This window comes from Acanthisitta chloris, unplaced genomic scaffold (assembly GCF_000695815.1).
Source record: "Acanthisitta chloris isolate BGI_N310 unplaced genomic scaffold, ASM69581v1 scaffold12864, whole genome shotgun sequence".
NCBI lineage: Eukaryota > Metazoa > Chordata > Aves > Passeriformes > Acanthisittidae > Acanthisitta > Acanthisitta chloris.
In genome coordinates this window covers 83,831-97,132 of record NW_008667715.1, presented here as the reverse complement: position 1 = coordinate 97,132, position 13,302 = coordinate 83,831, and the positions used below count along the sequence as shown (strand labels likewise).

At 42.9% G+C, this 13,302-nt stretch overlaps 1 protein-coding gene across 1 annotated transcript in view; it reads right to left on the bottom strand.

The window, feature by feature from the left end:
• Nucleotides 1-22: 22 nt before the first annotated feature.
• The window catches only part of SCAPER (S-phase cyclin A-associated protein in the ER), a gene marked incomplete at its 5' end in the record, with an annotated part of 96,991 nt that continues 83,711 nt past the window's right edge, over nt 23-13,302 (bottom strand). The window contains 3 exons of the mRNA XM_009072621.1: nt 23-117; nt 1,667-1,718; nt 4,140-4,331. Of these exons, the coding sequence (XP_009070869.1) occupies nt 23-117; nt 1,667-1,718; nt 4,140-4,331 (339 nt within the window). The remainder of the gene's footprint in view (nt 118-1,666; nt 1,719-4,139; nt 4,332-13,302) is intronic.

Genomic DNA, 13,302 nt, shown 5'->3' with positions numbered 1-13,302 from the left:
GGTTAAAGACCAAATACAACACTTATTTTTTCAAGAAAAACTGTCGAGCCTCTTCCCAGGACTGCCGGGGGAATCTGTTGGACAGCTCAAGATAATCTTGAGAACTGAAAATTTTTTCTGTTGGAGACAGAACATAAAATGACCAAGTTATTCCCTCTTAAGATAAGATGGCAATAAAACGAGAATAATGCACGTGCAGCTGATAGGAGATACTTTCAGAGATTTACTCTCCTCCCTCTACCAAGGTCTTCTCAGAGCGTGGGGTGACACTCCTGAGGAGCTCAGGCCACGAGGGCTGGCTGTGCAAACGGCTGCAGAGTGCTCTGAGGAGCTTCCATTGGAGAGCCTGTGGATCAGCTCTGCTCCATGAGACATCCTCACGCCCTTCGTGCTCTCGGACCCACCAGGGACCAGCTCAGCCTTGCCCAGCTCTGGGCAGCCTCAGGGCACTGTGTGCTCAGCAGATCCTTTCCCCACAAAGGGCTGGGGAGAGGTTTTGCCCCTGACCCCCCAGAGCTCACAGCACGAGCACTACAGCAGTGAATTTGCTGGGGCCGTGCACAGCACACGGCGTGCACAGGTTTGTGGGTCTGAGCCCTGCACAGCACCCAGCAATCAACCCTGTGTGCTCAGGTTTTATTCCCACTGCTGTTACTGCTCCCATTGCATTTTTTTGGGACACCATTCTTCACGTTCAACGATATAATGGATAAAAATCATCCTGCTTATGTTAAGGCAAATTTGTCGCAACTGGGGAAACGTTTCGAAGTCATACGTCACCACATAGTTAGCTTTGTTCTAAAAGTTCATCCAGTTTGAATAGTGAAAATAAAAAGCAGTTTTCCACGTAGATTTTAGGTGTTTCTTGAGCAGATTCTCATGCAAGCACAATCCTGGAAAGTTTGTGCTGCAGGCACTGCACAAACTGCTTCAGCCTGAGAGGTGCAATGCTACCAGTGAAAATCTCTATAAAGTTGTGTTAATTTTATTTCCTATCATTTATTTATAAACACAAAGCTTATGTTTTAGACCTAGAACTGCTCACCCTCTGCCACACACGGAGCAAATGGTGGTGGATTTCTGCCTGCTCTGAGGGAGCAGCAGCACAACAGCAACTCGAGAGCAGACACAGCAACACTTGAATTTCAGACGTGTTTAGCAAGTAACAGCCACCTTAGCTGACAGTCTTTCAACTGTTTAGCCTAAAGAGGTTAACTGCATTTTAAACAATATTTATAATAACTGAGGGGGGAAAAAAAAGTCACAACTCTTCTGCAAACTGACAGAGTTTCAGGGACAATTCCAGGACAGGATTTCTGGCTCCCTGGCTGCACTGGCTGCTGCAACCTACACCCCTGTGACAGCTGATTCAGTATGTGCAGGTACAGTATCACATTTAAGACCTGATACCACAGAGCATTTAATAAAGACTAACAGTCTGAATCCCTGATAGGAGCAGGAGCAGCAGACAAGAAGACATGAGTAAGCCACGAGTAAGTCAGAGTGTGAGCTCAGGAGCCTCTCCCCAAACTGCAAAATCAGGCTGCAAATTACTCTATTTCTTGTATCATGATGCAGATGCAAAAAATTTTAATCACAGTAGAATATAAACACCTAAAGGTTCTGTTACCCAACTGCTGCTCTGTCAACAGAGCACTGAACCTACCTCTCTGCTGAGACAACTGGTTATCCACTTGGCCTGAGCTCTGTGCAAAATCCTATGAAAAAAAAACCCCAACAAAAAGGCATCAGGTTTTCAGGTCTTACACCAGAGGAATTAAAGTAACATTTTTAAGTCTTCAGTCACTGAAAAATACCAATACTTTATGAAATCTGTAAATGAACAAACTCTGCCTTGTTTGCTACATATAACTGCCAGCACCTGAATTCTGTAAAGTACAGTGGATTTTTATACCTTTATTTACAGCTGCTTTGAAAAAGTATATTTTTAGTACACAACAGAGAAACCAAAGCTTTAATATCCTCTTAGGAAATAGTTATCACTGTGGTTTTTATTTACTGTAGCTGTGTTCCTGTAAAACAAACGGTGAGTTAGATTTATGCTCCTGACTCCAAGTTCACTCTTAGGAAATCCGTGAACTATCCCAATTTCCACGGCTGTGCTCCCCAGCGATCCTGGAGCCTGAGTCCTGAACTCCTGGGACCTCCTGGGTCCTCCTGGGACCATGGGAGATTCCTCCCAGGGGTGATCCAGAGCAGGGTGTGATCCCTGCTGCCGTGGGGAGCCAGCAGGACACGACCGCGCTCGGCACCACCTCGGATTACACCAGCCCAGCACAGATCCCTCCTCCTGCTGCAGCATTCACGGAGCAGGGAAAGTATCACCTGACAGAATGAGCAACTCGTGGATGCTCCTAAACGATTTGTAAATGTTTCTGTGTATCTAGAAAGAGAAGGAACAAAACCAGACAGCAAAGTTGTGGTGCTGGAAGGGCACCCGTGGGTAGGGAGGTCGCTGTGAAATCCAGCAGAGCTTTCCCTTTGCTTGTTGCTGCACACATTTAACACACTGTATTTAAGTGTTAGATTCGTACACATCACCACACTTCTAGGCAAACAGCACTACTTCTTTCATTTTCCAGTCACAGGGCGACATTTGACAGTCTCTCCCAACCTTCCAAAGGAGAGATTTGCTTGACAAACAGCAGCAAGTTGAAATAAAAGCAGAGAGGCAAATCTCCTCTGCGTGTGCAGGATCTGAGCACTCCTCGGACCCTTCCAGAATTTTCTCTGGGATGAGGTTTGAAAACGGGCAGAATACTGAAGCAGCAGTGAAGTCAGCAAAGACAGGACATTCCAGCACACAGAGCTCTTCCGTATTTCACTACAACACCTCTTTGAAAAGCCTGCAAGAACATGGGCTTGGCACCTGAGATATCTCTCTGACCAGAACTCAAATCAGTAACGTCGACCCTTGTAAATAACCTTATGCTCTACCATAGCTGCTGGGGATTTTCAGGCCATTCCGTCTCTTATAGCACAGAAATCAAGGAAAATAACCTTAACTGTTCATATAAGGAACACTTCCCCCACTTGGCTGAAACAAACCCAAACTAAACTTGCTGCACTTACTCATAATGCTGAAATTATTTTTTGCCACTGCAACTTCTACACTGAGATCTGCAGCTTCACTACAATAAAGTCAAAGATGAATTATGGTTGTGTATTTAACCAGAAGTTCATGACTATAAAGCAAATTCTTTTAATCCTAAATTCCAAACGTTTTTTTTTAAAAATGCTGCTGTGAAATTATTTTAGCATTAAAAGGATAAAAAGTAGTTTCATTCACAAATTTGATGTTATTTACTTTGAGTCAATATTTAGTTCTTGTACCTTCCCTCCCGAATTTGTAGCCTATCCCTGGACTAGCTGTAAAAGGAAAAAAGAGTTGGAGTAACACTTCTGTATGGACAACAGTAAACTTTGAGTGACTGATACAGAGTTACCAGAGTCCTAAAAGCATATAGTATTTTACAGGAAAGTGAAAACTCTATTTATTCCTTGGAAACAGTCAATCAAAGGTATGGAAAACGTGAGGCAAGCAAAAAATCTGATACGTAAAGCAGCTTATGAATTTAGACAAAGGAAGCAGAAATGCTGCAAACCCTTATTTCCAGGCAGTTCTGGTACTGACCTCGGCAGCTCAGTGTCAGGAATAAAGATTGCAAGACCAGACCAGAAACATATGTTCTGTGTATTTCCTGCATGGAATATATACACTCCTATTCAGTTCTCTCTGTAAATCTGTGGTACACAGTATACAACTGTACATTTGGATGTAAACACATTAATATACCAATTTCAGATATGCTACATGTGCAGGAGTTTAAAAACTGACTGTTTTACGAATCGCTCTGTAACAGCATCAAACCTTCTCAGGGCATCCAGCAGCTCTACAGGAGCACAGAGCTCTCTGTGGACAGCCAGAACCTGATCTGCTCTGCAACCTTTCGTGTCACAAGATGCCTCAAGTACAGGCGTAATCTGTGGTCTGAAAAGAGCTGCAGAGAATCTGAAAGTACTTGAGTGCTGTTGACTTGTTTGGCTTAGTTGAACGATTCCCACACACAGCAAGGAGGGAAGGGCTGCAGTGACCCCAGCACTGCTGCAACAGATACCTGAATGAAGGTGGCCAGCAAAACACAGCTCATCTCCTGCTCCAGGATGATCTTGTTCTGAGGGTTATTGTAACACGCAGCTATCAGCGAGGGGAAGAGCACTTTGATTAAACGAGGATCGCTGAAATACTGGAAAGGCAACTGGCAGAGCTTCTGCAGCACCGTGGGGTGACGGCCGGACTGGACAATGAGCTGCAAACACAAACACAGCAAAACTTAGCCACGTGATCCATCTGCCCTGCTCTTCCTGCTAACCACCAAGGGTGCTGGAGTCATGCTAAAAAAATGAGCACGGCTGAGGAGTAAGTACTAAAAATAAAGCTTACAACATTTAGCCCAAATAACTTCTGTTTCAGTGTGCAAGTATCATTTTTATGGCAGGGGGGAATAAGGAATAGAAAGCTCTGAAACTCCTTTTTCCTGGATCGCTTAAAAAGACAGCAAGAAACTGAGAAGGGGATTATCTGCAGATCACAATAAAATAGATCATTTAATACCTTAGTTCAAAAGACAAAGAATTATAGCAAAGGGACTATCGTTGTTAGAGCACGAAACACAAAACCCCAACGCCATGGAAACACACTAAGCATGTTTTTACTGGGGGAAAAACCCAGAGAGAGATCACCAGGGCTGTAAAAACCCTCCCAAAGCTCCACCATCCTGTCCTAGAGTGCTCAGTGGCCATTAGAGGACTGTGTTTCAGGGGAGGTGTCTGCCACACATTCTCAGGCCCCAGAAAGAAAAGGTGATTGTGAGCTGCACCGCGAGGAGTTTCAGTAAGGAGAGACCCAGAGAGATCCTCCCATCTGCATTTCTTATCACAGTTTCTATCAGTGCCATTGGCTCTAAAAGGAGAATTGTTTAGATAAATGGGCCTGTTGTCATGAAGGAGGCTAAGTTTACAACTGTGTACATCTGAAGGAATAAGGCAGTGCTATTCCTGCTCTCCTGCAAAGGAACTTTTCCAATTTACTTGATATTCTCATAAAGGCTTCGTGATAAACTCAGCAGTGCCCGAATCGGATCCGTTCCAAGAATCCCTGATTAGACAACTGCAATATGAAAGAGCTGTCTGACCCAAAGTTGGCTTTTAGCATAGGAGGAAGCTCCTATAGGGCTGGAACACTGTAAAACTGAGGGTCACGACTGTAAATTGTACTTGGAAAAACACAATTTTACAGGTACACACCCAGACAAGACTGCATTCAAATTAAAACCAGAAGGACAGAAAGAAGCAGTTGAGGCCACGGGAACATAAATTACAGGGATTTACAAGTTTTCAAAGCACTTTTAACAATACCTCCAGAGCACACACTAACTTGATAATGCAGTTCAGTTTAAATACAAGATCAACAAAGTAAGGGTTTGCATTTTTTTCAGATCACCAGTCAAAAAGAGACTGAAAACCTTCCAAAAATACGGGTGGCGATGTTTTAAGGTCTTTAAAGACAGGAGGAATTTTTCAAAGACAGATAAATAAGTGACAATTAACATACTGTTTTGAGGGGAATCTCTCTCTGAAGCATTTGGCTGACTCTGACCCCATTAGTTGCCACCCCACGAGCAGGAGGTGCTCTCTGAGCCTGGGAGTGCTGCTGGAATTGTAAACTGATCAGCATGGTTAGTATACAAATATATTTTTCTGTGGTACATTCAACAATCAGAAAAGTACTTACTGGTAATTGTACTAAAATGACTCCAATTCTATTTCTGGTCCAGGACAAAACAACAGAACTGATTTCTTTTTAACAGCCACTACACCCTGTAATGGCAATGAAGCTTTGGGGACTTTTCATTTTTCATTTCACTTCCTTTACCTGTCCCAAAATGCCACGGATAGTTAGTAAACTCTTGCCAAATTAACACTGCAGATACCCAAATTGCTTCTATAGAATTATTATTTCATTATCTTTTTCTTTCCAACATTTTTACTACGACGATGTTATCAGCACCAGAGGTAGGAAGGTATGGACAAGGGCTGCTGCCTGGTTTAATCTGGTCTTTATCACATGTGGAATCAATTTAATGATTTCAGCTCGTTGTACTAATGCAGCTACTAAACCTGATACACTATATTATGTACTCTGAAGAAAAAAACCTATGAGTCACCCCTGAGTGGAAAAAACCCAAGCAAATAAACCTGTAGCAGAGCACATACTCCTCATTTCACTGTCAGCGGGTGGAGAAAGTGAAGTCCAGCACTTGACTTCGCAGATGAACAGCAAAGAAAACAAATTAAAAACTTGCACTTCTCTTTCTTGACTTTTTTCCCTCCGCCCCCCTTTTTTTTTTTTTTTACAACAGTCACTAGGCTTAATGATCCCAGAGAGTTCTGCAGGCCTGGAATATTGAACACTCATCTTACAAACTGCTCTAACACGAGGTCCAAACTCCTTGCTGAAACCCAGCTTGCCTCTCCCCTGCCACATGCTGGGACCCAGGCACATTTACCTAGAACTAGCTTTTCTTGTGGCTCTCTCTAGCCTGAAAGTCAGATATGCCTGTCAGACGTAACGAGATCCTAATTAAATCACTGCAGTTCTGTACAGCCAAGCGTTTAAGCACCTGCTTAACTTCAGCTCTCTGCCCAGGTCCCACTAATATTTGCTTGTGGTTTTCTTTTTCTGAATTGAGACTTATCAAATCAGTCCAAGCTACATTTTTTTTTTCAATCCACAGCAGGCAACTCACACTCGTTTTCTATATTTCTTTTGAAATTGTTGCTTACTCTCAAGAATCTATAGATATTCATACAACTTGGTTTGTTTTGCCTGTGCTTAGACAGAATAAATTCCAGTTTAGCTTAGCTTATTTATGGCCCAACACACTGTAAATGTTAGAACAACCCTGTGAAAACCCAAACTAAGCACAGGTAAGAGACACATGGTGAATTAATGAAGTTTCCTTTGTGCTCCCAGCCAAGCCCCAGGCCCTGACACAGCTTGGAGGTGGAGAGACTCAGGGCTAACACACCACAAAGCACTGACCAACGGCCTGTCTGCTCTCAATGGAAAACCCTGCTGAAAAGGACAGGCTAGAGCAGCTTCACTCCTCTCTTTTAACACTCCAATTTTCTCTGCTTGGTGTCTCTCTGAATTTCCAGGTCTCCTACTCCATGCACGCTGCGGAGCCAACTGTCCAGCACGTGACTGATGTGATGACCTGGGGGAACTTTTCACTGAGCAACACCTTTCAAGCTTGCCTATCAGTTATCCTCTGTCACTCCCACCAGTTTATAGCCTCCGGCAGGTCCTGCTAATTTGCCTAATCTCCACTAGCCAGTGGGTCAGGCTCTCTCCTCTGCCCTCCCAGCAATCCATGCTCCCGTGTGACTCTCTGGGAAATGCACTCTGCTCTCACAAGTGCAACAATCATCCAATGCACTGTACTGCTGTTTCTGAAGTTTATCACTGAGGAAAGCATGATTCATGATTTCTGAAGTCTCTAGAAGGAATCCATGTTTTCCTCACGTTTACTTGGGCCAATATTCACCATGCAGTGTATTGCTTGGCCGTTTGCTGCAATTCTTCTCGCTGTGAGAGCCTGAAGCAGAATAAAAGTCAGTCTTTCAAAACAGCCTGCAATGACAAAAGCCAGCAATATGCCACACAGCACTTGAGCAATAAAAAAGGACAATCAATCAAAAAAAATTAAAGGCTCCTTGTGGTATGGAACAGCCATAAAGTTGTGTGGGGAGCTCATCATTCCACTGGGTGCTGAGGCTTCCCCTGTCACCCAACTGGGGTGTCTGGCCACACACCTGAGGTGACTGCTGCAAGGATATTCCATCCAGGATTGGGCAGCTCTTCCTTGTATTCCCACCAGGACAGCTCCAGCAGCCTTCCTCTCCTGCCACTGCTTCCTGGCACCTTGCAAAGGAGAACTTCCCAGGACTGAAGGTCTTTGCTAGAGGACTAATAAACCATATGGGCCCAAACCCCTTGGGTACAATTTTCCTTTGGGTAGCAGAGGGGAATGTTGCAGCTCATTTCATTTCTCAGTGAACCTCCAAGGGCCCCAAAATAACTTCCTGATGCTCCTGCAGGAATGAGAATCATAGAAATGCAGCTCCTTTTCTTCTAAGGGCAGGGAGACAACACTGGCACACACAGGGGAACCTCTGCCTGAGAACTAGCAAGGGAAAGATGATCCTACTTACACTCCATAAATACATATATTTGTGCTTCATTTAATCTTTCTCTGCATTCCCTTTACCATCAGTGAAAACTACCATTGCTTTTAAATGCATATATATATATATATATATTTGTCAAAGGAGGGTAATAAAATCCTCATAACTATCAGGATCCAGATCCTTTGGATGATATGGCAATGACCACAGAAAGTCCCAGCAGTTACATGTCAAATCTGACCAAGTCAACAGTTACTTTTACAGACAATGAAAATAAGAATCCTCTAGCATTTAAAACCAGATTTTCCTCATCAGATAACTGTGTATAAGCATCTTGTAAGTGATAAACAGGAATTTCATTGAGAAAACTGAAATGTCAGCCAGAAGGCTGAGGAGTGACTGTATGTGAAATACTGAACAAGAATTAGTCAAACTGAAGTTCATGTATTCATATCACTCATACATTCACATGTTCTAATTAGACATGTAATGCAGATGTATGCTACTAATTTATCAGAACTAGCAGCTCAATCAAACTGCCTTGTAATTTATCTTAACTATGGGGTAACACTTCTGGTGATAGCCTAAGCTTCTGTTTCCAAGTTGTAACTGCACATCCATAAAGCATTTAAAAACAGAGAAATTAACTGAATTGAAACCTCTGCCCGCAACTTTCCAGAGACTTAAAGAAGATTACAATCCCAAATTGGTTTCCAATGGTTCTATGCATGCATGTTACATATGGTCAAACATTTTACTACAAATAGCAAAAAAAATGGTTCAGTCTCAGAGCAAGAACTTTTTCACTGCTTGTGTACTACGCAAGGTTAGTCCAGGATTACTGCAGAATGGAAGTGCTGATTTTTAGACCAATATTTAGTCTAGTTCTACTGGTGGATTTAGGTTTTCTCGTTTCACTTGGACATTTGCAGCTCTGTAAAGACATCACTCATGTCAGATATTTCTGTCAATATATACAATAAAACCACTGGAATTATCTTGGGAAGCAGCTCATTAATTCTCTGGTCAGGAAGAAGAGAAAGCCAGGAGTAAGCTTTTGTCTATGCAAGGGCAAAACAAAGAGCTAAGTGATTCTGAGAGCTTCCCAAACCTTGGACAGCTTGGAGCAAATGGACAGCTGGCAGCAGTGGCACTGCTAGGGCACAGGAACAACACATCAGATCTGCAGCAGTAAGGGGAATGTCCAAATAAGAAGATAAGGGACAACATCCAGCAACTCTGAGCTGCCACCCAAGCCCCTGGAGTGCCTCCCCAGCAGCAGGGCCAGCATGGGACTGAGAGAAGCTTTCTGCAGCCCATCAGTTTCATTCAGTCACACAAGAAAGGGAAATCTGAGAGCAGAGAATGGAAAAATATTGCCAAGGAGAGAAGTGACATCTGTAGCCACGAAAACCCCAAATGTCAAGATCTGAACAAAACCTTACCAGTCACCTGAGTGCACTGCTCTAGCGTGACTAACCCTGCAGAGCAATGCTGTGTTCTCAGAGCTCTGCTGCTGCTGCTGCTTTTACTCATTTTGGCTTTTAGAAGTTGTAACTTTTTTATCAAGTGAAAACAGAGACAAAATGATACTGACGTGGATACAGGGAAATGGAGTTGAATCCTAACTTTGCAAACTTTCAAACTTTCAGAAGCAAAACTTTCTTTGGCTCTTGGAGGAAAACCTATGGATGAAGTGGTGTGTTCCATGGGCACTCAGAAACAAATACAGCTTTCTAGAAAAACATCCTTCCCAAAAGAACTGCCTTTTATTTTTCTGGAACGAAGCACTAAAACGTGCCCTTGTGCTGGAGTGTGTTCCACATTCAGACAGTCTGCTCAGCCCCAGAGCTCATGTCCTCCAAGGGGCACTCCCTGCCTGCTCTGCTCTTGGGTGACCTGTGGTTCCAAACTTCACCGTGGCCATTGTAAACACTTGGATCCTAAAATGGCACTGTTGGTATGGGAACTCCTAATGTTTCTTTTCCATGTCCTTATCATTTATATAGCTGTCAATTCTCATTTGCCCTAACTACAGCTAACTTTATTGAACAGGAGCTGTGCATCTCATTCCCGTAACAAGAGTATTCCATCAAACAGTTCCATCCTCTTGTTTGATGTCAGGTTATTTATATCTTTGTAAAAGAAATAAGTCTTTATATTAGTAGTCCAGAGTTTCTCTTCAAAGTTAGATCTGCATTATTTCTTTGCTCCTATATAAACAGATCTCACACTGCTAGTATTTAATCAGCAGAATATGTCACCACTTAGGCTCTTCTTCTGGTTTAAGGTCAAGCTCTTTTCTTTCCATTTGCAAACTCCACTATTGGCAAAGCTCTGAGCAAGGAATGTTCTAAATTCCTCCTAACATTTCTCAGCAATCAGAGCACCATTTCCAGGCAAAAAATAAAGCTCCAGAAAGCTCCATTCAAATTTAAAAGTAAGAATTTTGTCTACTTGAGAAATCCCAGTGTTTATTTCCTTAGTGACATGTGTGAGCTTCCAGAGAGAAGGGAACAGCATCCAGAGGTAACGTTAGTCTTCCTACAAACCACATTCTAAGCATTGTCCTTTAAGTTTTTGGCTTTTTAGCTCTGTGGTTTCAGCAGATTCAGGGGTGCTCTGTGTATGCATAACAGGAAAAAGTCACCTCAGCAGTGTTTGTGTCATCATCCTAAGACACAGGAACACTTGGGTAGGATGATGGCAGTGACCAGCACAGTGATGCAATGAGGATGCAATGCTTATCCAAAGGGATGCAAGTGGGAAATCCAGGGCAAGAAGTTCTTTATACCAAGCTCTTGAAAACAAGTCACTCAAAATGACAACTGATAAATCACCTTCGTTATAATACGACTAATGAAGTATATCTAGATTAAATCCAGCAATGAATAAATAAACAGATAATGCAAAATATAAACTTCATTACAATGTGATGAAATGAAAATGGCAACAATTCTAATATTGAGCTTACCTGCGAATTTATACATGTCCAGGCTACAGGACAAGAGAGGAAAGTAATACCCAAAGTAGAGGAGGTGTTAAGGAAGAGCCTGACTGCAGAGGTGATGGCATTTAGCACTGGCTGTGTTAACACAAACCACCTTTGAATGTGAGGGTCCTCTCATGCTTTATGCTCATCATATACTGAAGGACCTTGCTAAACCCAAGGGTGTCACTGCCTGCTAGAGAATAAGCTTCACTGCTTCCACAACAGCATAACAGGAGATTTATAGGCTTAAGTGGTGGCCTAATAGTTTTTAATCAGAAAATATTATTATACATCAAACACAGAGAAATACACACGTTCTGTGAGATAAAACAAAGCAAACCTTCAAAGCCTCAGGTTTTATTCTGAGCCCTGAACTGATTAGAATTAGCCTTTGTAGCCCTACATTATTTTAGAAGAATCATCTTCACACTGAGGTAACATTTTCAGCTTTGATGACACACCACCTAGAAATTTAACTTGCTGCTTTGGGCTCAATTCTCTACTCATTTACACAGATGAAACTCAACTGATTTGAATGAAGATGATTTAAAGGGCAGAGAAAAGACAGGACCATAGTGAACAGAAGTTCAGACTCCTGGCTAAGGTTTCCATCCTTGGAAACAAAGCTAGTTTGGGTCAATATCCCCAGAAGGTGTGAATAATTCAAACATTACGGTCTAAAACACATAAAATCTTTTTGTGTGTCTCAGAGCATTTTCTCTCTTCAAAAGCAAACATTTTCTGTCACACTCTGAAACCCTACTCACAAGTAAGCTATGCAGGCTTAGAATTGTTATTCCTAGCACATTTTGTCTTCTGGCTTCCAGGAGAAATGTGAAGGGTTTGTCAAAGTATCTAATCATCAGCTAAAAAGCCTGTGAAACATCGAGCCATTGGACACGTTACAGAGCTGGCTGAGACAAAGCTTCAAACAGAGCAAGAAAATGTGCTTTTCTGCCACAAAAAAAGGGCTACAATTTACCCTTTACTAAAGGAAGAGGAAGATGAGCAAAATTTTCCGTAGCACTCACTTCATGCATTTCGTTTTTCTTTATGTTTTAGCATTGCTTCAATCCAGGGTGACTTGAGCTGAGCATGACAAAATGGGTTTGGGAGACTCCTCTGGGCCTCTCGGAGAGCATCCAAGAGCTCAGAGAACTGTCAGCTGCCCCAGCCCAGCACTGTGAACACAGAGCAGGACAGGGAGTGCCCTCACACGAGGCACACAATAGCTCACAAGGCCTGATTCAATATTTGCAGGCTTCAGATTCTGTTTTAGGTTTCTGTGTGCAGTTCAATCCTCACACAGAGTGTGAGTGCCAGGCTGGGCAGGACCACGAGGGTTTGCCACTGGCCAAACCCAGAGCAGCCCAGGCCCAGGTCTGGGCTGGGAACAAACTGCTTGTTAAGCAGGATTACACCAAACTCTGTGGTGTTTCGTCGCTGTGGACCAAGTTCCACTGGGGATTAGGCTGAGACCACCAAACTCTTTTCATCCCTGGCCCAGGAGTAAGATTAGAACGTGGCTCTCCGGAGGCAGCGTTGGCCCATGGTCTCTCTCTGTGCTCAGCACAAAACCCAAACACAGCCCCATATCAGCCACTGTGCAGAAACTTAACTCTACTTCAGCCCAAACCAGCACAGGGCCTTACTCATGGGCTGTGTTTTAAGGGTGTAGAAAGGACTGGCTTTTATGACACTGAGAGATAAGTTTGTTCTTTTGTGTTTACAGCTTAAGACAGTAAGATAAATTCAAATGTATTCATTGCTCATGCTAATTCCTACATACTCTCTCTTCCCCTCCCCACAGGAACCAGCCAGGCATCACCAACTGACTCTAAATACACTCGAATTCATGTTAAAGTCTTTGCTCATATTAAATTACCTTCCCCACACCTTCTCAAAAACCAAACCAGAACAAAATGGGATGAATTTTGGAATGTTAGAGGCACAGTTGAGATGTGCAGTCCCACATGCTTCTGCCCCACTGGATTCGCTTTGCCACAGATCATTCTTCAAAAAGTTCCTCAATAAGCTCA